At 42.8% G+C, this 24,888-nt stretch overlaps 1 protein-coding gene across 1 annotated transcript; it reads left to right on the top strand.

Moving 5' to 3' along the window:
* The first annotated feature begins 8,609 nt into the window (after positions 1–8,609).
* LOC120929441 (protein ANTAGONIST OF LIKE HETEROCHROMATIN PROTEIN 1-like) lies at positions 8,610–11,911 on the top strand. Its single transcript, XM_040340866.1, has 3 exons — positions 8,610–9,066; positions 9,154–9,255; positions 10,893–11,911. The coding sequence occupies exons 1-3, from the start codon at positions 8,846–8,848 to the stop codon at positions 11,770–11,772; spliced, it is 1,203 nt and encodes a 400-aa protein (XP_040196800.1). The 5' UTR covers positions 8,610–8,845; the 3' UTR covers positions 11,773–11,911.
* The last annotated feature ends 12,977 nt before the right edge of the window (positions 11,912–24,888 follow it).

Below are 24,888 nucleotides of genomic sequence, written 5' to 3'. Positions count from 1 at the left end.
TAGGGATAATATGTATATAAGCCTTGTTCTCCTGGGTAGGAAGGGGATCTCCACGTCTAATAGCATTAAAAAAATTACATAGATGGGGGATCAAGACTTCCCTGAATTTATGATAATAGTGACCAGAAAACCCATCGGGGCCTGGGGCTTTAGAGGGATTTATACATTTTATCGCTGAACCTATCTCGTCTTCAGAAAATTCACGGTCCATCAGCTCCGAGTGTTCCCGCGCCAGTTTGGGCAAAGAAATTTGGTCAAGAAAACGGTCCGCCATGTCTCGGTCAAAAGTCGCTGGCTTACTATATAAAGTCAAGTAAAAATTCCTAAACTCGTTCAAAATGAGTTTAGGATTTTGGGTTGGATTCCCATTACAAATTCTAAGCTTGGGCAATGCTGGAGTATAAGAGCGAGGGACCAATTTCCTAGCCAATAATCTAGTAGGTTTATCCCCCATTGTGTAGAATTTATGGCGAGTCCACCTCAAACTTTTTTCCGCCCATGTGGTTAGACTTAAATTTAGTGACAACCTAGCCTCATCGATTTTAGGTCTAATATCAATCTGTGGAGAATTTTTCTGTTCAGATAGTAGATCAAGTAACATTTTTTCTTTATCCGAAATCACCATGTTCCTAGCTTTTTTTATTCTGGACGCTACTTGAATCAGTTTACCACGAATGGCAGATTTATGGGCTGCCCAGTTAATGATCGGTGAAGTGTCTTGAGGTAAGTTTTCACTGAAAAAATTTCGTATTTCTTTTTCCACTTCTACCACTACAATAAGATCACTCAGCAAAGACGCATTGAGACGCCAGGGGGATGGGCCCGGCCGTCTCCATAAATTGGAAAGAGACATTAGTACCGGATCATGATCCGACCATGGCGTTGACAGAATCTTAGCCGAATTCACAAAAGGAACCAGTGCCGAATTCACAAATATATGGTCAATTCGCGAATAAGTGCCATGCACATGTGAGAAGTGGGAATAATCTCTAGCAGAGGGGTTATTCTCCCTCCAGGCATCGATCAGATCATTACTATGAAGCAATTGTGCAAATTTAATACTGTTTTTAGGCACATGTTTTAATTGAGGCCTATCAGGAGAGGATTTATCGAGCATTTGGTCCAGTGGCAAATTGCTGTCCCCACCTAAAAGAAGTTGACCCTGCACCAATGGAAGTAGTTTCGAGAGCATAGTAAAAAAAAACTCCAATTGGTTAGAGTTGGGAGCATAATGCGAAATGAACGAGACCGGTTGGTCATTAATATGACCCACCACCAGAACATATCTGCCCATGTCGTCTCTAATGACGGAAGTAGAAGTAAAAGGCATATTGCGTGAGAAACATATAGCCACCCCTCTTTTTTTCTCCTCGCCTGACGATAAATAAAATTGTGGATAATGAGCACTAAGATACTTAGGAGCAGATTCTTTGGAAAAACTGGTTTCCTGTAACATCAGGACATCCGCCTTCTGTCTATGGTAGTAATGGAATGCCTTATTCCTTTTTAGGGGCGAGTTAAACCCTTGTACGTTATGCGTTAATATAGAATATTTAGATTGAGAAATCCTAGACATTTAATACCTGTATAATGCAGCTATCTTGATATCGGAGGCGAGAATTCCGATGTCGATCCATTAGCATGGTCACGGAGATAGGGACAAAAAATAATAAAAAAAAGCAACTAAATAAGAAAAAAAAAGAACATAAAATAAGAGAAAAAAATAAGGAAAAAAGTACCTACAATCCAGTACATGGTGCAAACAGAAAAGCACATAAACAATTAGTTGGGACAAAGCCCATTCCAGGCTACCGGTCTGGAAAAAAGGGTGTGACGTTGTCTCCATCTCAAGGAAAGGGACAATATCAACAAGGTGGCTTGCGAGTCCACCCCAACTTTACTATTAAACATCTACTAAATAACACACCAACCAATCATTTATCATCTGTATTTTCTTTTATTTCCATTGCTTCGGGATTAATGCCTTTGCTGCATTTAACAAGAATGGAGTAATTGTTACTTTATAGTTTTTCCTTGAGTCTCCCATCACATGGAACAAACATTGGCAAGGGTCTTGCCCTATCTCAGCCCTACTGATTTTCTTGATTAAGTATAATACTTCCTGCCAATATGGCTAAATCAAAGGGAATTTTAAAAGGGCAAGTTTTAAAGCGAAGGTCCACTTCCTATTGGTCGTCAGTTCCATCTAGTGACCTTGCCTGACGAAGAAGCTCTGCGTGGCTCCAAAACTTTATTGTATGTGTACCATGTGACCTTAAAGTTAAAGCTTTGGACCCTTTTGAGGAATCATTGATGTGCTGGTGACATTTCATCACTCTGATTGTCTTTTTATAGTTGCATTATTCTTTGTTCTTTTTTGTGTATTTTTAGATGTAAAAGGAAAGCATATGCATGAGAAATACAATGTAAAAAAACATATAAAATGCCAAGTAAAATATCTTATAGATTCGCATGCCAAATTATACAGTTGTGATAGCAACAGAAACTACTAAAGACATATAACAGTGAAAAATGGAAGAAAAAAAGAAGTTACTTCTGCAACGGAGAATACATTGTTGATCCAAATGAGGGTGTATTGATAAGTAAGGAGAACAGCAATTTATGAATCTGCTCTTTGTCTTTTTTTTAAACCAAGACTTAGACCCATGCATTTCTAATGAAGAGGAGAGGTTACCCAAAATACAAGTTTACACTAAAACTATAGATAGACTGTAATAACTAGGGTTGTCCCGATACCACTTTTTTAGGACCGAGTACAAGTACCGATACTTTTTTTCAAGTACTCGCCGATACCGAATACCGATACTTTTTTTTTTTTAATGTGATGTGACAGTGGCGTTTTTTTTCTTTTGTTTGTTTTTTTTTTTACTTTTTTTTATTTTATTTTTATTTTTTACAGTGGCGTTTTATTTTTTATTTTTTTTAGAGGGGTGGTAGTGGATTGTCAGTGTGTTTTTGAATTTTTTATTACCATTTACATTTTTTTTTATTTATTTTTTTATTTATTGCAATTTTTATTTTATTTTTTAATCAACCCTGTTGGGGGGGCTTTGGTGAGATATCAGGGGTCTTAACAGACCTCTGACATCTCCCCTTTGAGACAGAGAAAGGGACTAGGGAAACAGATTCCCCTGTCCCTTTCTCAGCAGCATCAGCTGCGCTGAAAATGAATGCAGAGAAGACAGCGTCTTCTCTTCATTCATAAACTGAAACATTGTAATCAACAGGTTACGATGATTCAGTTCTGTGAATGGACAGAGTCATCGCTGACTCTGTCCATTCGGAACAGTAAGGAGCCGGGTTTACCGGCTCCTACCGCCGCTCTCCATCCTGACAGTTCCGGGGGGGGGGGCACAGGGGAGAGACGGAAACAGCGGGGGACGCACGGGGGGAGAGAAGGAAACATCGGGACGCACGGGGGAGAGAAGGAAACAACAGGACGCACTGGGGAGAGAAGGAAACCGCGGGGGGGCACGGGGGAGAGAAGGAAACATCGGGACGCACGGAGGGAGAGGAGGAAACATCGGGGGTCACGGAGGAGAGAAGGAAACAGCAGGGGGGGCACGGGGGAGAGGAGGAAACAGCGGCGGGGGACAGGAGGGAGAAGGAAACAGCGGCGGGGGCACGGAGGGAGAAGGAAACAGCGGCGGGGGGCACAGAGGGAGAAGGAAACAGCGGCGGGGGGCACAGAGGTTGAGAGACTGCATAAAAAGGGAGGGGGGGCTGGAGGAGGACACAGGACAAGTATCGGGTAAAGCATCAGGAGCATTTGCCCGAGTACAAGTACTCGGGCAAATGCTTGGTATCGGTCCCGATACCGATACTAGTATCGGTATCGGGACAACCCTAGTAATACGTGAGATAAAAGCCACTAGTTAGGCACTAAGCATTGTAAATAGGGATGAGCTCGATGTTCGGGTCGAACATAAGTTCTACTCGAACACCGGGTGTTCGCCCTTTCGCCGAAGAACAAACATTATGGGGCATTCACGGCAAATTTTAGTGCCGCGGAATGCCCTGTAATGCACTGCAAGATCGCAGTGCATTGCTGTATGATGATTGGCCAAAGCATGCACCTGATCTGCATGCTTCAGCCAATCCCAGTGCCCTCTGCTAAGAGAGCCATAATTGGCCAAAGACAGGGTGCCTCTGGCCAATCATGGCTCAAGGGGACTAAGTCCACGCCCCACACTATATAAGGCTGCCTACAAGGCGGCCCTGTGTAGTGTTGTTGGTGTGGACAGAGAGATAGTTTGATTTAGATTAAGCAGGCAGGTTATTCAGTTTGTGGCAGTGTATTTGATTTATATATATATATATATATATATATATATATATATATATATATATATACATACACACACAGCCTAGTATATATATATATATATATATATATATATATTCTGCATCCAGTGAAGCCTATATCTACAGTGCATTCCGTGGTGTACTGTTTTTACTACACTTCTGGTGGTGTACACAGTACACAATACAGTGCAGCCGTAGTTCAGTTGCTATTACACTTGTGGTAGTGTACACAGTACAGTGCAGCCGTAGTGCAGTTGCTACTACTTTTCTGGTGGTGTACACAGTACACAATACAGTGCAGCCATAGTGCAGTTTCTACTACATTTCTGGTGGTGTACACAGTACACAATACAGTGCAGTAGTAGTGCAGTTGCTACTACAACTCTGGTGGTGTACACAGTACAGTGCAGCCGTAGTGCAGTTGCTACTACACTTCTTGTGGTATGCACAGTACACAATACAGTGCAGCCGTAGTGCAGTTGCTACTACTTTTCTGGTGGTGTACACAGTACACAATACAGTGCAGCCGTAGTGTAGTTGCTACTACTTTTCTGGTGGTGTACACAGTACACAATACAGTGCAGCCATAGTGCAGTTCCTACTACACTTCTGGTGGTGTACACAGTACACAATACAGTGCAGTTGTAGTGCAGTTGCTACTACACTTCTGGTGGTGTACACAGTACAGTGCGGCCGTAGTACAGTTGCTACTACACTTCTGGTGGTGTACACAGTACACAATACAGTGCAGTAGTAGTGCAGTTGCTACTACACTTCTGGTGGTGTACACAGTACAGTGCGGCCGTAGTACAGTTGCTACTACACTTCTGGTGGTGTACACAGTACACAATACAGTGCAGCCGTAGTGCAGTTGCTACTACTTTTCTGGTGGTGTACACAGTACACAATACAGTGCAGCCGTAGTGCAGTTGCTACTATGTTTCTGGTCTCCAATCCCGCTATACCTCCAGTTCTCTCAAAAACCTGCACTGAGAGCAATGAAGGTATAGCAATAGGTGTCCCAAGTACTTGCAGCCAATCTGCTAGCAGTACACCACCATCTGATTTTAGCAGGCAAAATTTCCTACCCCAGTTGCTAAACCGTAAAAAGAAATTTGGTCCCAGCCATCCACATGCTCAGCGTCTGAATGCTAGCTTGCTAGCAGCCAAATTGCTAGCACTGCAACTGCTGCCTTTTCAGCTGGTAGACTATGCCTCCTTTCGGGAATTTTGTGTAATGTGCGGTACCTCAGACAATGTTTTGGCCTTTGTGGACAGGGCGGTCAGCAGTAAGGTTCACTCATGGTCCAGCAGGCATGGGCAGGGACTTTACCTTTCCTTCATGGCGCACTGGGTAATTCTGCTGGCAGCTGGGAATGATGCAGGACAGGGTTCAGTATTGTTGGAGCTTGTTCCGCCACCATGCCCACAAAATGCTAATGGTGATTCTGCCACAGCTCTCTCCTCCACCTCCTCCTCGTCTTCTTCCTCTATGGCCTCTTCTGCAGATTTGTCCTCTGAAACAGAGGTGCTCCGTAAGCGTTCAAGAGGCTACGCAAGCACTCTGCTTAGGGGATAGGAGCAACATCTGGGGCAGAGATTATGTCAGCTCTGCAGGGGCAAGCTCAGAGGTAGGTGATGCCATGCCAGCTTCAGCCAGGAATGGTTGTATGTGACAATGGAACCAACCTTGTCTCCGTCCTCTGACAGGGACACGTGACCCATGTTCCATGTTTGGCTCACGTCCTGAATTTGATGGTTGATGGTTGATCAGGTACCCAGGCTTACAGGATCTCCTGAGGCAGGCCATAAAAGTCTGTGGTCATTTCTGCCGGTCATACAATGCCAGTGCAGTGCTCAGCTGGTTGACATTCAAAGGGAATGCAACCTGCCCACCAACCGCCTCATTTGTGACACCAGGTGAAACTCAACGTTGGCAATGCTGCATCGGCTGCACATGCAGCAGAGGGCCATCAATGAGTACCTGTGTGAGTATGGCACCAGGACAGTGTCAGGGGAGGTTGACCTTTTTTTTCGCAACTCCAGTGGCTACTGATCAAGGATGCATGCACTGTCCTGTCATCATTGAAGCAGGCCATGAGGATGGTGAGCAGCAACATACTGTCTCTCCTGTCTTCCTGTTGGAGCACACGCTTCATGGAATAATGGACAGGGCACTTGAGGCAGAACAGTGGGAGGAAGAGGAGGACTTCCTTACCTCTCAAGGCCTCCTTTATCCAGATAGTATTCCTGCGGGCCCGCCAAACACACAGGAAGAGGAGGAGGATGACGAGGACTGTGTCAGCATGGACGTGGAGGATAATACTCAGCAACAGTCTTAAAGAGATGGTTTTCAGTCCCCAGAAACCCAAGGAGTTGTACGTGGCTGGGAGAAGATTGTTATGGATCATGTGATCTTAGTGACCCAGAGGACTTTGAATCGAATGCCTCTGCAAACTTCCGCTGCATGGCCTCCCAGATTCTGCAAAGCCTGCAAAAGGACCCTAGGATTCGTGGTATCAAGGAGAGGTATCATTACTGGCTGGCAACCCTTCTTGATCCATGTTACAAGGGTAAGGTTGCAGAACTCATCCTGCCTTTGCAGAGGGAGCAGAGGATGAAACATCTTCAGGAGGCCTTAAAGAAAGGTTTGTGCAATGCATTTCCATACCCTGGGAGGTTACAATTTCCTGGTGCTGGACAACGTGTTGCTGAGGCTTTGTTCCGTGAGAGAAAGAGCAGTGGAGAAGGTGGTCGGCTGACCGATGCCTTTAGACAATTTTTCATTCCTGAGTGCCAAGGTCTGATCGTGTCTGCATTACTAGGTGCAGAAATATCTAGGGGCAAGAGCAGACTTGGAAACCTTTCCAATAGAGCATCCACTGTGTTACTGGGTTTTGAGGATGGACCACTGGCCAGAGCTTGCTCAATATGCAATTGAGCTACTGACTGTCCTGCATCCAGCGTTCTTTCTGAATGCACATTCAGTGCTGCTGGAGGGTTTGTAACAGATCATAGCATGCTCCTGTCCACAGACTCCGTGATAGGCTCACATTCATAAAAATTAATCAGTCTTGGATCAGCAGCTACTAAGCACCTGATGCTGATGTAACTGATTGAATTTTCTATGGATATGGGATCCCTTGAAGTCTGCCTATGCTGAATGACTATCCTATTCCTCCTCAATGTTGATGATGCTAGCTTCTAAGAATATTTTTGGTTTAGGGCACTACCCCACTGCCTATGGTCCAGTTTAAAGTTTAAAAGGGGCATGTAATTACAATTCTTGATATAATATTTCACAGCAGGGGCCGTTAATGCGCCCACCAAGAGTAACTGTGAGGGCTTACAGTTTTGTGGCACCATCACCACCACCACCAAAGGTTAAATTTTTCTGCCCCTGTTTAACAGGGGCATGTAATTAAAATGTTTGATATAATATTTCATAGCAGTGCCTGTTCCTGCATCCAACAAGAGTATTTGTGAGGGGTTACAGTGTTGTGGCACCAGCACCACCACCCAAGGCCCATTTTTTCTGCCCCTGTTTAACAGGGGCATGTAATTACAATTACTGATATATTTCACAGCAGGGCCCATTCCTGCACCCACCAAGAGTAACTGTGAGGGCTTACAGTGTTGTGGCACCACCACCACCACCAAAGGTCAAATTTTCTTTGCCCCTGTTTAAGCAGGAGGCATGTAATTACAATTTTTGATATGGTATTTCAAAGCAGGGTCAATTCCTGCGCTCACTAAGAGTAACTGTGAGGGCTTACAGTGTTCTGTTACCACAACACCTAAGGCTCAATTTTCTCAGAGTATATAGGGCAGACCGTATAGTATATATAGTGCTGTTCAGAGTATATAGTGCCTGGGGGACCCCCACGGCATAAAAAAAATTATATCCATACCATACCAGACCAGACTGAGGGGGGGGGGGGTACCCAAGCCATTTTTCTCAATGATTTTCATCTATATTGCCCCGACAATACGTTACACCAGCAAGCAGTTTTAAATTACCTTTTTCCTTTAGAAATGTTATTTTGCTGTGGTATTGTTCTGAACACGGGAAAACTGTGCCACTTTACAGGCATACTATAGCCACCCCTAGGCACAATATTTAAATGTATTTTTATTGTTTCACATTAAGCATTATTAAAATCACTTCTCCCGAAAAAAAGGTTGTTTTTAAAACTTTTTTTTGCATCGATACATGTCCCTGGGGTAGGATCTGGGTCCCCAAAACACTTTTAGGCCGGAATCACACTAGTGCGTTGCGTTTTTGAGCTGCGTTCCCGTTGCGAATTTCTCTAGAGGGTGTTCTGCGGATCAACTGCGGTTTAGCTGCGGATCGGGTGCGATTTAGAAGAAATAATTATCTGAGCTGCGTTTTTGGTGAGGGCCAATCATTGTTAGCTGTGTGATGATGTAGGTAATAAAAGGGAGTGACCTTTCTTGGACTCTTCCTTTTTCACGAGCATTCAGTATAGTGTGGAATAGGATTTGGATTTCAGAAGAAATGTGTGCTGCCCTGCCCATGATCATGCCTACAGTTGTTGCTGCAACAGCAGCAATCTTGCTGGAAGTTGAAAGGAGGAGAAGGAGGAGTAGAAGAAGAAGATACTGGGTTCATCCTATCATTGCAAATAGGGATGAAAGAGGGCAGTTCATGATATTATATGAAGATCTCCGTGGGCATGAGGACAAGTTTTTTAATTATACACGCATGTCAATAACCAGGTGATTTTTTAGTTAATTTTGCTAAACATTTTCTTTCTCCATTGTTCCATATTAAATTTTTAAAGAATTTTTTTTTTTTTTTTGAAGTTTTGATGAATTGTTAGGACTAACGTACCATAGTTTGGAGCGCCAGAACACATGCTTCAGAGCAAGCATCCAGCCTGCACAAAGATTATTAATCACATTAAGGTACTTTTCCACACCTATGTGCATTTTCAAATTGATGTTGAAGCATGTATTCATTTTTGGTTTCAACTATCCAACATCTGTACTTAGAAATGAACAACCAGACATAAGATGCCCAAAAATATATTTATTTTTTACTTTTTTCCCAAAAATAAAGAAATAGACAACATATATTTGCTTGGACTAATATAAAAAATAAAAACTTTGCCTTCAAGTTTACCTCTGGATTAAACTTTGATTCAAAATATGCACACATGCTTGTTTACTGTGGGCATAACGTAAACTTTAGAGATGTTGATATGTTTTGGGAAATAATGGTGTGTCTGAGGAGTATTGACTTGCTGAGGTAGATTCATCAATCTCGGTGCTTGAAGCATGGCTAGACTCGCCATGGTGCTGTGGCACATGGTGCTGTGGCACATGGTGCTGTGGCACATGGTGCTGTGGGCCATGGTGCTGTGGGCCATGGTGCTGTGGCACATGGTGCTGTGGGCCATGGTGCTGTGGGCCATGGTGCTGTGGGCCATGGTGCTGTGGCCCATGTGTCTGAGGCCCATGTGTCTGAGGCCCATGTGTCTGAGGCCCATGTGTCTGAGGCACATGGTGCTGTGGCCCATGTGTCTGAGGCCCATGGTGCTGTGGCCCATGTGTCTGAGGCCCATGTTGCTGTGGCACATACATCCCCTGCATTTGTGTTTGTGGCATAATTGAAGGGATTGTGGATGGGATGGGATATGGAGTTCGCCTCTGTTGTACCTCATATATTGAAGTTGGCTCCTGAAAGCTTGAAGTGTAGGATGGAGGAACATAGGGGTAAGGTTGGTTTCCTGGTCTGGGTACTGGCCTGACATTGGTAAGTGTATGTGTGTTGTTTCTTTTGTTACATATGGCCTTTCCAATGTATGTTGCTCGCTTGGCACTGTAAATGACTGCAGAACGTGTTCTACTGTGGTTCGCATTTCTAAATATCTCTCAGGTAGAACTTTTTTGATCAATGGTACAAAATTAAGCGCCAGTATTGTAGCTGGACATAAGAAAGCATCCACCTTTCCAGCCATTTGTTGTAACATCTCTAGAAGACGCTCGCTTATGTCCATCTGCGATACTGGCGTTCGCTTACGTGCCACTTTGGCAGGCCGCGCAATGGTTGTCGGAGCTGAGGAGGGTCCAGGCATAGGCTCAGGCAATCCAGAGTCAGTCTCTGGGTTTGTGACCCATAGATCTGACCCAAGTGGCATTTCAGGTATTTCCTCATTTGGATCAATGCAAACTGCTGGCACGGATTGGGCCTCAGATTGGCTCTCTGGTTGATCCTCCAGGACATCCTGTTCGTCCCAACTTGCTTCGGTCCTGTTTTTATTAAAAAAGAGAAACATTACTAATGCAAAATATATAGTCACGATACATAGATGATGTAGAGGATAACTTACTCTCTCATCTCTATGAGTGGTTTCAAGAAGGCAAGGTCCTCTGCATACATATAGGGTACTCTAGCTGGTGCCCCCGAGCCACTCCTCACTTCTCTTAGATGTTTGTTGTATTTCTTGAAGGCATCACGCATGCTTCGCCAACGATTCTTGATGTATACCACTGTAAAAAAGAGAAGATAATAATTATTTAATATTTCTTATTTGTTGAAGGTACCTAGCTACAGGAAATTCATTTGGAAGTCTCCACTATGAGTTCAAGGTTGGAAAATCAACTATATCTGGCATTGTACATGAAACATGCCTTGTTTTATGGAATGTACTAAAACCATTGGTCTTCAAAAAGCCTACAAAAGAAGATTGGTTGAAGATATCAGATGAATTCTGGGAGAGATGTAATTTTCCAAACTGTGTGGGAGCCATCGATGGCAAGCACATACGCATCCTGAGGCCATTTGATAGTGGGAGTCAGTTTTTTAATTATAAAAAATATTTTTCGTTTGTATTAATGGCAGTGGTAGATGCCAAATATAATTTCATTTATATTGATGTGGGTGCTTATGGTAGCAGCTCGGATTCTGGTGTATTTAATCATTCCACATTTGGGAGAATGATAAGGGCGAATAGTCTGGATTTACCTAACGATTCCTCCTTGCCCGGAACAAATGAGCCAGCCCTCCCATTTGTTTTTGTAGGGGACGAAGCGTTTGCCCTTGGTAAAAATCTTCTTCGACCATTCTCAAGTAGAGCGCTGAGCAATGATAAAAGAATATTTAATTATCGGCTCACTAGGGCACGTCGAGTAGTAGAGTGTGCATTTGGAATTCTTGCCAATAAATGGAGAATATTGCACACCGCCATCAATCTCAGTTTGGAGCATGCTGTCTCTGCTGTCAAAACTGCGTGTGCACTGCACAACTATGTGCGAGAACGTGATGGAATTGATTATGAGGATTCCATGATGCATAACATGGAGGCGGCACAGTGGAGTTTGACTAGGGGCACTAGCAGTGGGAAATTGATTCGAGATCAATTTCTTAATTACTTTCTATCGCCAGCTGGCGAGTTACCTTGGCAGATGCAGGCAATTTAAAACCAAAAAATGTGGTGTTGTCATTAAAATATATGGCCCTTTAAATATTAAAACCTAAAATACTAAGCTAAAAATGTCACTATGTGTAATTTGAATGCAGCTTGAAAAAAAAATATTAAAGTTATCTTTTGGCAGAATATTAAGGACTCCGAAGTTATTCTCTACCTGCAATTGGACAAAAACACCAAAAATTGGCTTGGTGACACTGTTATGTGTGTTCTGCTGGGTGTCATTGTACAGAGGATGATGTCTTTGTAAGACCACCATGGCCAATAACGTCATAATAGGATGACAAATACAGATAGTCACTCCCCCAAGGATCTGCAAACATACTTGGTAAAGTGAGTTTACATATTTTGGTGATAGACACACGCAGACTCATACAAACAATGACCAAGGGTGTGGGAATGAGTCACGTGCCACCAGCAACACGGGGACAGGGTGCATTAGGAACACCATGCCAAGATATAAAACATGTGGCATGGTATGGGTTAGCAGACTTTACATGCCCTCACAGAATGCATGCTTGGATAAAGGCCTGCTCTGGATTTGTGGGCGGTATGCACTGTAGTTATTGGGGTCTACTTAGAATTATAATTTAAGAAGTTAGGGAATGAAAAAATAAATCAAACTTACCTTTGTCAGCTTGAACTTGGGATGAGCACATGCTCCACTCTGGCAAAAGGCTTTTGGTAATTTCAACCCAGGTAGTTTTTTTCAAAACATTGTCCTTATATTTAGGATGCCGGGTGTCATAGATTTGTGGGTTCTCCCTGACAAGGCGGATAAGCTCCTCGGAATCCACACAGTCCTTCACCTTAGCAGTGACTTTTTTGCTCCGTTTTTTGGACATGGCTACTCACCTCAGCAGCATGAAACAGACAGAGGAGGAACTAGGAAAAGGGGGAGGTGGTGGAGGAGGAAAAAAAACTTCCGTTCAAACCGCAACACACCTGCGATTTAGATGCGTACCCATAGAAGATAATGGGACTGAATTCGCACCTGAGCCGCACCGCAAGACATAAAAACCGCACGCGGTTTGGAGGCAATGCGCAGTGCGGATGCATCGCACATATGTGAACCAGCCTCATTGAAAACAATGTATTTTAAAATGTCCTGCGATTTGGATGCGGTTGAAACCGCACTCAATTCGCTTAGGTGTGAACCTAGCCTCAATGGCAAAATTTGCATATAAGCCTTTACAATTAGCACTTGATTTTTCACGTTCACGTCCCATAGACTTTAACAGTGTTCGCATGTTTAAATAAATATTTTGCCTGTTCGCATTTTCTGCTGCGAACCGAACCGGGGGGGGGGGGGGGGGGGGAGTTGGTGTTCGGGCTCATCCCTAATTGTATATGGGATTCCAAACCCTGCAGCATTTTGTGTTGTGGAGGCACTGTCAGTTTCACATAGGAAATGTAATATGTAATTCCAGAAAGTCAAGGTAAAATCTGATCAAATATTAGCAGCATTTAAACAACTTTTAGTACATTTATTCCCTAGCACACCTTCAGATGCTTTAGCAAAATAATGAATAGTACTATAATTGTAAAATTTTGCTCTTTCAAGTATTAGTTTTGAGGATTAAAATTCTCAGTTCACTCATAGATCCTTTGAGTCCAGGATCATATCTAGGCGGCATCATTAAAGGCACAAATTTCACATAATTTAAACAGGAAAGTTGTTATAAATTAATATATTTTATAAATGAAACATTGTTATTTTACTCTTGAAAGTGGTCAGGATTAAAGTGTACCTGTAGCCAAAACATTATTTTAAGTTTTGGATACATCAGGAAAGGATAAGAACTATAGTTATTACTGCCATTGGAAGTTCAGTTGGAGAAATTTATTTTCTTCCTGTCTGGTAAAAAGGTTGTCCTCAGGACAGGAACTGAGACGAAATCTTTTTTTTTTTTAGTGGATCTTCACTCTCAAATTTAAAGTGGTTGTAAAGTCAGAAGGTTTTTCATCTTAATTCTATGTGTGCAGTAGCCCTACTCAGTGCTCTCTCAGCCCCCCTAACACTTACTTGAGCCCATCTCAATACAGCAAAGTTGTAGGAGTGTCTAGGCTGCCCAGGACTCTCCCTTCTCATTGGCTGGGACAGCAGTGTGGCGCCATTGGCTCCCTGCTGCTGTCAAAGTCAGAGAGCCAATGAATAGAGAGAGGGGGTGGGGCCAATCCATGGCTCGGTGTCTGAATGGACACAGAGCAGCGGCTCAGCTCAGGTTCCCCACTCGGCAGAAGGGAGGGGCCAGGAGTGCCATCGAGGGACCCGAGAAGAGGAGGATATGGGCTGCTCTGTGCAAAGCAGGGGCGGACTGACCATTCAGGAACTCGGGCACTGCCCGAGGGCCCCATGCCACTAGGGGGCCCCATCAGGGTTGCCAGCCTCAGTAAAACCAGGGACAGTATGTAAAAATCTGTGTTTTTAAAAAAAAATCACAGGATTATAGCTGCCCCGCCTCTCCAGTACCTTTTCAGTGTGTGTATGTGTATTCTGTGTGTATGTATACTGCGTGTGTATGTATACTGTGTGTGTGTATACTGTGTGCGTATATTGTGTGTCTGTGTGTATACTGTGTGTATATACTGTGTGTATACTGTGTGTGTGTATACTGTCTATGGATACTGTATGTGTATGTGTGTATACTGTGTGGCCCGATAATCTATTGCCTGGGGGCCACATAATCTCCTATTGCCCGGGGGCCCCATAATGTCCTATTGCCCGGGGGCCCCATAATCTCCTATTGCACGGGGGCAACATAATCTTCCTATTGCCGGGGGCCCCATAATGTCCTATTGCCCGGGGGCCCCATAATCTTCCTATTGCCCGGGGGCCCCATAATCTTCTTATTGCCCGGGGGCCCCATGAGTTGTCAGTCTGCCCCTGGTACAAAGCCACTGGACAGAGCAGGTAAGTATAACATGTATGTAATTTTTAAAGGAAAACAATCTGAGACCTAAGTTTCGCTTTAAGTTCCCTCCTCTACACACTTTTTTTTTGTTTACCTCTTTTTAGTGTAAAACTTCAGGAAACCCATTTCCCCATGCACGCCACTCGCTTAGGTGAATGACATGCAATATGACCGTTGTGCCATAGTGCTTCACTGAGAAAGGAGGAGGGCGGGCCTAGTGGTGTGTCATCATGATGCTCGGTGGTTGAACCCAGAAGAGGCGGCGGCCCTCCCAGCCAGTGACGTCACATAAGAAAAAGGGAGTGCAGAACCAAAGGGGGGGGGGGAATTCTGAGAGGGCACTGCTGGATACCCTGGGCGGATATTTTCTGCAATGGTTATAACCTGAAAAAAAATTTGGATTGGTCTGAAAAGAAAAAAATGGGGTGGGGATGGTGGAGATCCGCTTTAAGTTAGGTAGGGTAATGCTGGAACCGTTGACAGTTTTTATTGCTTAAAAACAAATCATACTTGAGGCACTAAGGCACTGGACTTAGATTTAGCTTCCATTAAATAGTGGATTATAGTAACTTTCATTAGCGTGACTTTGGCTGCTAAAAAAAAAAGCTAAATAGCGGGTCCATTCCAGGGTGCCACCTTACTTGAGAAATCCAAATGAGGAAAAAAAGACTGAGCTCCAAACAATCGTATCAATATCTATATATCTTCATTTTTGACCAGACAATAGGTAGCCAAGCTTTTGGTAGGCAATGCTTTTGAGGGCCAAAGTATAACCATTCATCAGGTTACTCTTATTTTCGTTACACAGACACTGTGCCATTGTAAATTATTGTTTTTTGATGGAGATCCACTTCTAGGAGAGTGTACTAAAATCCATATAAAAATTATTTCATACCTCTAGAAGTGGCATTTAAAAGCCTCAGTGTGCACAAGGCCAATGTTGGAAAAGTATTGATACTGTGCATTGGATACGGTAATTACCCAATTACAGTTGTAAAAAAAGTAAATAACCTAATCCATCTGGTAAAAGCTTTGGATTACACGGTAGGAATGGCTGTAAAAATGTAGATGCACCTGTGTAAAAATTACACTTGTAGATAGTTTGCATCTGTCATTGAGTAAATACAATGAATCACAAATACAATAAAAAAAAGTACTATTTCAAATATATCTAGACCAAAGGTGTATTCTTCAATCCGCATATGACATCACTTCAAGAAACTTTGCATCTTATTTTCCTTTTTAATTAAAATATATTCCTATTTATTCCCTTATTAACCCTTAGTGAACATTCCATCAGCCCAAGATTAACATATTCCTCCCCTTCTCTGTTAAGCTATTATTATAAAAAAAATTCTATCTCTATTCTTAACAAATATTTTATTTTGTTAATTTTTTGTTGGTTACATTTTTCAGTGTCACATTACCTGAAAATGTATAATTGAAAAAAAAAACAACACCTTTATACATTTGCAAATAACTTTGGGCCAGATTCACAAAAGAGATACGACGGCGTATCTACTGATACGCCGTTGTATCTCTGTTTCTAACTATGCGGCTGATTCATAGATAGTCCAAAATAGTAACCAATAAACAAATTCCAAATAATGTAAATAATTGAGTAAAGTCTAGAGAAACGGTGGACAACAGGTTCCAGAAAGCCTTCACCAGTGACGTTACAGTCTATATTGAGTGACAATCCCTCCACCTCTGGTATGGTTGGCTACTCTCACCTTAAGGCATGGACCCCTGTGTTACCAGGCAGTCATGCAAGCAGAAACCAATATTACAGGCTTAACACGAGTCCTATGCTTGTTTCAGTCTCCTCGGATCTCAGCAGAAGCGTCAGACCATATTAATAGAGAAAGAGATCTAAGTGCTCACGGTTTAACCAATAAATTTTATTTGTGTCATAACACAAACTACTCACATGAAAATTGCTTGTCTAACAGCATGTAATGCAAACATAAACCATTTGCTTCCGAAGGACGTTTCCACGAACTTCCTCAGCGGGAAATGTAACTTAATTACTGACCATAATTATGACTAAACAGGTCAATAGTAAAAATATAAAGCTATGGTCTATACAGGTATGAAGGCCAGTGGCGGCTGGTGCTAAATATTTCAGGGTGGCGCGCGTCAAACTAACACCACGTAACAACCCTCCCGGGGAAGACAGACGGGGAGGCAGCGATCGCCGCAAGCACCACACCACCCCCCGCACAGGAGATGGACGGTGGACGGGAAGGAGGTGATCGCTGCAAGCACCCAATCCAACCCCCCTCGCGGGAGATGGACAGTGGACAGGAAGGCATCAGTTGAAGCTCCAGTTGAATTTGTATTAAAACGAAACGCATTTTACTGCTTCCCACATTGCTTTGTACATGTTCATAATCACTTTTTATATACATCTTGACCTTGATGTACACATTCTTTTTAAATAAACCCCTCGTGTTTGACCTGCACCATATGGAGCTCTTTTTGCTTTTTACCACTTTCCTATTTGGGTTTTGATGAGAACATCTATCACCTGCAACCGTCTGCTGGACTGACCTTCAACCTGGTCTGTATCTGGTTGTCCCCTGTACAGTCTTGGAGCCCAAGGAATCGGTTGTTCTGAGCCAGATTGACCCACTGCCGCTGGTATGTGTGTCCATTATATCTGGTAAGAGTATCCATCTATTATCTTTTGTGGAAGATTTGACATTACTACAGTTATTTCAACAGTCTCTCAACAGTCTACCACGTGTTGATCACATGATTTCAAGCTACATCTTGAAGTGGACTTTATTTCTTTACCTATGCAGACCTTCCGCTCACTATTCATTTAGTGATTATATATATCACTTTAACTTTGTTCCGGAGTGGACTTTATTTTGTCTTATGTGTTGATATTTACCATCACTATTCATTGTCAGCTGGATGAACTGGATGATGGAGTGTTAGACTGTCATGCCTGTGGGAATCCCTTTCTGGGGGTATACCTCAGGTGGGGAGCTTGGGAACTGGGAGGGAGCCTCTCCTTAAACGGTCATGGAGAGGTGTCCTGGCAGAGGAGCTGGAGGAGACAGTTGGTCCGCACGTTCGGAGTAAAGTCAGTCAGGAAGGATCCAGGGCAGGTGTCAGTGAGTGGAAAGCACAGTGGAAAGCTCTGGAAAAGACATGCCAGCGGACCTGGATGTAGATTGAGAGAGAGAGACTGTGGGAATTTGTGTCAAATCAATGCAGCCATGAGGGTGGGCAGTATTTGCATGTCAGAGTTTCTGGGATCAGCATTCCGTTTTTATTTATTGTTCTCAAGTAAATTGGTTGCTGCCACAAAGGGGTACTGCAGGCCCTGGCCTACCAGGGGCCATAAATTGAAGACACTGGTACTTATTCAGAGCGAGGCCTAGTCATCATGTTCTGATGGTGTGACAGGATTACTAAAATTGGACAGTGAAGTAGTGTGCTGGAGGACGTGTGCTGAGGAAGAAGTGTTCTGAGGTAAAACTCTGTCAAGTTTAGGGTCAGCCATCTTGTTCTGCTTAGAAGTGTGACGCATCATTTAAATGGTGGCGTGACAAGGGGGTGTACCGTATTGGGCGTTTTTTTTCATATTTAGGTCCCCTTTCTGAACAATATTTTGTGGATAATTTTAATCTTCCTTCCTCTGAGAAATTTAGATTTTCTAAAATATACGATTATGCTCAGAAACTTTGGACAGACAAAATTGTATCTGGACATCTATCTCCATATGAGCATAAATGTGATCAAGCTTCGGAGAGAAGGGGAGTTATTTCGGTTATATATAAATCACTTGCGACAAATGATAATAAATTACCTCATATGCTAGCTTGGGAGAGGGAACTTCATGATGAATGGGACTTGAAAGATTGGTGTGGAAACTTTATTAGATCTATTAAAGGCTTTATGAGTGTGCCTCTTATGGAGGCAAATGTGAAAATATTTACCAGGTGGTATCTTGTTCCTCTAAAATTGGCATCTATTTATCCCTCCTCCTCACCTCTTAGCTTTAGAGGATGCCATGGGGTGGGCTCTATGATACACACATGGTGGGAATGTCCAAGGATACGTGGATACTGGAACAAGGTATTCCATATTATTAGACGGGTCACGGGTTGTAATTTACATCAGTCCCCGGCGATTGCTTTGCTGAATGGATTCATACCTCAGGTTCAAAAGGTTACCAGAAAACTGATATTATTTATCCTGACGGGTGCTAGAATTACTATAGCAGCTGCCTGGAAGAAACCATCGGTTTCTATACTAAGTATGAAAAGAAAAGTCACATGGATAATGGAACAAGAAAAAAGAATTGGCTCCATGATGGATAAACTTACCCAGTTCAATGAAATATGGGAGCCTTGGTTGAAATTTATGGGAATCTCATATACCTTGCGGATTTAGTATTAGCTTTCGCTTTGGACTGATGTGCACTTTTGACAGGTAGGCTCTTTGTCCTTCTTTTATCTCTTCTCCAACTCCTTTCTCGTTCTCTATCTTTCTTTCTTTTACTATGCTATCTTTTTTTTTTCTCTATTATTATTTCTCTTTCTCTCTTATTATTTTGTTTATGTTGTTTCTTTATTTTTTATTATATGAATAAGGAACAAGTTTTGCATACATATATTGTTCTTTTCCTTTATTTTGACAAGAATAATATATGTTCTTTATTATTCTTCCAATATGTTACATTTTATTTTAAAATGGTTTGATTGAACTTGATTGTAATGGTTTCTTAAACCCTCTTAGGTATGTTATATAGAGGATGGTTTTGAAGTTGTCCTCTTGTTATCGGGTTATTCTTATTATCTATTAAAAGAGAGGGGGGAAGATAGGGGTTATTCTGCCTCTTAGGGCACAGAGTGATCCCATTAGGGGTGTCGGGGGGTGGAGTTTACCCTAGGCATCTATCCTCCTTATAGATCTAAACAAACAATCTATTATATTTTTTTAAATTTCATGGGTCTGGATTGGATTATACGGATTATAGTATCTCTGGAGGTTGGGGAGGACAATTGGGTTGGATTTTGTTTTCTTCAATATATTTATTCTTTTTTGTTATTCACAATTTATTTTACGTTTTAATGGTACTTTGTTTCAATGTGGAATGGAAGGGCAGGAAATGAACTAAATGTACCTTGTTGTTTTTGACTGTATGCCACAATGTAATAATTTTAATTGATGTTCATTACATTGTACTGATTTATTTTTTCTGAAAATAAACTTAAACTTGAATGAAAAAAAAAAGAAGTGTGACGCAGTTACTTTATTCTACAAAGTACTAATTTATTGTATGGGCATCCCATGTCCCCTTTCCCCAACCAAGTTCAATTCCCAAATAAAAACAACAAAAACAAGCAAGACTGTTCATTGACTAAGAAGTGTGTCTAATGGATGTCTGACAGCAGGGTGAAATGTGTGGATGCTGTAACACGTAGCAACCCTGCGGGATCATCGCTACAAATATAACAAAATAAATGATTGGCTAATGGTGTGGTTTCTTGTGTGTTTTGTGTGTATATCATGTATATGGTTTGGAATACAAGTACTTTATAATTCCTACTTTTTTTTTTCAGTCAAAGTGTATGCCAGAAATATTTTTTCTGTATGGCAATCAGATTCTTTTAGATGTAAAGTAGACACAAAGATTGCATGAAATGGGAATTTGAATGCTCAAATGATAGTATCAGACTACATCACTGGAGCCTCTCTTTCCTACCTGTTCAGTAATTCAAGATCCACTTTCACTGTGATTAATCAAAGTGCTTGTAAGATTAAGAATGTAATTAGGAATGCTTGCAGTGCGATTAAAAAGGGAGTTCATTATTAGAAGCTATCCCAGACTGCAATAATTTGACTTTGTGAAACTAGAGCCAGTCTGTTCTGTTTTCTTTTCTTCAGTTTAACTTTTTCCCTCGAAAACTCAAATGCATTTGAGAGCTTTTGATCACAAGGCATAGGTGGCAGGAGTGAAAAGGAAATCCAAACAGCATCTAATTACACTTTCACATGTCCTGGGTCTTATGAATTTTTTAGTAGTTGGAGAATGCAGATTTGATATAACTCTTTTACTTTGAGTTGTAGTATGGACATAACCCTTCAACTTGTTCTCTAGCTCATTCCTAAATGTTAGTTATTAGAAGATTAAAACTGATCAGTATGAGAATTATACTTAGATGTGAAATTTAATCAGAGTTAATAAACAAGACAAGAGGAATAGTAGGTTACAGGAAGAATGAGATTTCCAGTTGAATTCAAAACAGCCCTGAAGGTACTTTTCTTGTAGTAGTTCCCGATTTACCTGTGCCTAGTCCAATTTTGGTAACATTACCAACACATGCGGCAAATTAAGGTACTTCTTACTACTGCCACTTTAAGAATCTGTTGGCAGCGACAAGTTCCTAAAGGGGAACTAAACCTTCCTATCCTTTGCAGACAAGGAAGCTGCCATTATAACCTCTGCTTAATTTATAACTGTCATGATGCTACACATGTGATCAGCTATGACACCAGACATTTGATCGTTTGACAGTTTGGTTGAGAACACAAGCAAATGTGGCAGTTAGCATTCCCGGCATACTAGGAATGTAACAGTTTTTTTAACCGGTTAACGCCCGGCGCATGTATATGTACGTCCACAGAATGGCACGTACAGGCATATGGGCGTACATGTACGTCCCCGCCTTTGCCGGGGTCGGGGGTCCGATCGGGACCCCCCACAGTACATGCGGCGGTCGGAAACCCGCGGGGAGTGATCTGGGACTATATGCGGCATACTAGCACATTTTGGCTTTACTTTGCAGGGTTAAAAAAAACTGCAACGGTTTACAACCGCTTTAAGGTGCACAGGGGGCACATTTAAACTGCAGCCTTATCACTCTGGGGGGGAGAGATGTGTTAGGCCTCGTACACACGATAGGTTACCCAGAGGACAACGGTCTGAAAGACCGTTTTCATCGGTCAAAACCGATCGTGTGTGGGCCCCATAGGTTATTTAACCATCGGTTTAAAAAAAGCCAACTTGCTTTAAAATCAACCTATGGATTGGTAACCGATAGGTCAAAACCGATCGTTTGTAGGCATAACCATCGGTTAAAAACCCGCGCATGCTCAGAATCAAGTCGACGCATGCTTGGAAGCATTGAACTTCGTTGTTTTCAGCACGTTGTTGTGTTTTATGTCACCGCGTTCTGACACGATAGTTTTTTTAACCTATGGTGTGTAGGCGTGACGGACCATCAGTCAGCTTCATCGGTTAACCTAAGGCCCCTTTCACATTGAGGCATTTTTCATGCGGTACAGCGCTAAAAATAGCGCTGCTATACCGCATGAAAAAACATGCCCTGTAGTGTTCAATGTGAAAGCCAGAAGGCTTTCACATTGAAGCGGTGCGCTAGCAGGAGCGCTCCAAAAGTCCTGCTAGCCGCATATTTACCGCAGTATAGGAGCGGTGTGTTCACCGCTCCTATACCGTGCCTTCCCATTGAAATCAATGGGAAAGTGCGGTAATACCGCGGTAATACCGCCCGCAACGCGGGCGATATTAACCCTTTTTCGGCCGCTAGCGGGAGTTAAAACCTCACCGCTAGCGCCTGAATATTGCTGTAAATACGACGGTATAGCCACGCTACAAATAACGCGGCTATACCGTCACCGCGGCTGCACGCCTCAATGTGAAAGCAGCCTTAGACAACGGTCCTTCAGACCGTTGTCCTCTGGTTAACCTATCGTGTGTACAGGGCTTAAAATGGACTAGCAGATTTAAATACACTAAAAAAGTGGAGCCAAACTCCAGCTAATACATTATAATCAGTTACAGCAAACCTTTTGGGGTAAAAGTTTTACATAATAAATAAAACTGATCATTGTAAACACCCCTGCCAGTGTTGAATAGTTTGTCTCATCTGTGTAACTGATACTCTGCAAGAGAGCTTGACTTACAGGCTTACTGGCCAGATCAAAATAGAAGAAAGACAGCCTAAAAAATAAAACTAATGCAGCCACCACATCTAAGAATTTGTAAACCACAATATTATAAATGTTTCCTTTTGGGTTTAATACCACCTTAAAATTCCAGGGTTTGAACAATTGTTGAGTGATTTATCTCTCTTGTGTAGAAGATAACATTGAAAAAGAGATGTGATGCAAACAAAGTGATCAGTTCCTCTAAGATTTTAGTCCCCCCTGTAGAAAGCACTTGTGCAGCCCAGATGTAAAGTAGCACTGCAGGATCATGGGAGATCGAATATACTAGAGTTATCTCCTGTGTATTGATTGATCTCTTAGGCCTCGTACACACGACCGAACATGTCCGCTGAAACTGGTCCGTCGGACCAGTTTCAGCAGGCATGTGCGGTCGTGTGTAGGGCCGACCGGACAATTTTCCGGCCGACCGGACAGGTTTCCAGCGGACAAATGTTTCTTAGCATGCTAACAAACATGTCCGCTGGAAGCCTGTCCGTCGGACATGTCCGGTGGTCAGTACGACTCATCGGACATGTCCGCTAGCCCGAGAACCCACGCATGACGTCGAAGTGATTCGACGCATGCGTGGTAGCATTGAACTTCCGGGTTCGCGCACGTCGCCGCGTCATCGTCGCCGTCACGTCGCCTCCACGTCACCACGTATTCTGTCCGCGGGGATTTTGGTTTGATGGTGTGTACAACCATCAGACCAAAATCTGCTAGCAGACATGTCCGATGAAAACGGTCCGCGGGCCGTTTTCATCGGACAGATCCGCTCGTCTGTACGAGGCCTTATGTTTTGGTCCCAAAGAATGCTATATGATGCAATAAAAGAGATCAGTCTCATGAGAATCAAATATGGCTACCATTCTTGCTAACAATCTTTCATAGTGTATAGACTCAACCAGAGGCCTGGCTGATGACTAAATTATTTCAGCTGTAAGCGCTGCAGATCTACTAAGAACAAGATAAATGCAATTATGCCAAAACAAGCTGAGCCTGTAATGTCTGTTTTCTATTGTTGCTGTTAATTGTAACCATTGCATCCTATTAGTAATTGATTTGAAAGGTTCTGGAAGTAGAAAATATATTATGTTACTGTTGTTTGATATGCAATGTTGGAAGGCATTTAGATGACTACTGCGAGTACGTTTTGGTAACAGAATCCAGACAGTCCCTTTTGACATCTTTTCTCCTTATTCAGGCTACTAAATTTTAAACTTTAAAGCAGAGTTTCCATCACCATCACCTGGAAATGCCTGTTGCTATGCGGCCCCACAAAATCTGCCTTCAGAATCACCTAGGATTTTGACAACAGCTCCCTCAGCTCCTCAGCACGACACATTTCCCAGCATGCCGTGCGCTACCACTAGGGCTAGAATCGCAGGACTTCCGAGACCGGAAGTGACACGATTATTTGAAGATTTCTGCGCCATTTTTATTATTGGAAGAGCCCTTTGTTTTCAACATACGGATATGCTTTTCCCCGTGTATTATTCTTTAGAGATCATCCGTCTTCCTATAAGCTTCTTCGTTGCCATCACAACGGCGTGCACTTCCACCGCCGCCGCATGTTGTAATGGCAACCCGAGTCCTTCACGGCGCTGCGCTGCTATTATAATGCGCATGCATGAGAATGGGGCGTAACGTCATCCAGTTTATCTACATCTATATGAAAGCAGTCTCTTTTAGGAACTCATCTAAAAAAAGCGTAGCTGCTGACTTTTAATAATCAGACATTCACCGGTTCCACGGTACAGCGTTCCGGCGCATGAAGCCCCTCTCCTGTCCCTCTCCAGTGCACCGGCATTCTAACTGCGAGCGCCCGGCTGTGGCTTCACAGCCGGGCGCGCACTGCACGCTATGAATGGCCGGGCAATCTTCTGGGATCTGTGACGTGTCTCAGAAGATTGCAGGGAGGGAGGGGGGAGAGGTGAACTTTCTTCTGGCGCTGGGGCGCCAGGGGCAGAAGTGGGAGCTGGGTGCCTGTAAAAACTGGGTACCCGCTCCACCCCCAAAAAAGGACATGTCAAATGTGGCATGTCAGGGGGTCACCAGCACTTAAAGCGGAAGTTCCATTTATGGGTGGAACTCCGCTTTAAGCTCACTTTGCAGTGAAGTAAGGAAGCTTATAAAACCTGTGTAGTATATTATGTGCTTTTACTAAACAAAAATGCTGTACATACTATTTTCAATTGTAGAAAACCAATACAATTAAGACA

This window comes from Rana temporaria, chromosome 2, assembly GCF_905171775.1.
Source record: "Rana temporaria chromosome 2, aRanTem1.1, whole genome shotgun sequence".
Lineage (NCBI taxonomy): Eukaryota > Metazoa > Chordata > Amphibia > Anura > Ranidae > Rana > Rana temporaria.
The sequence above is the reverse complement of the archived record's forward strand: the minus strand, read 5'-3'. Positions and strand labels throughout refer to the sequence as shown.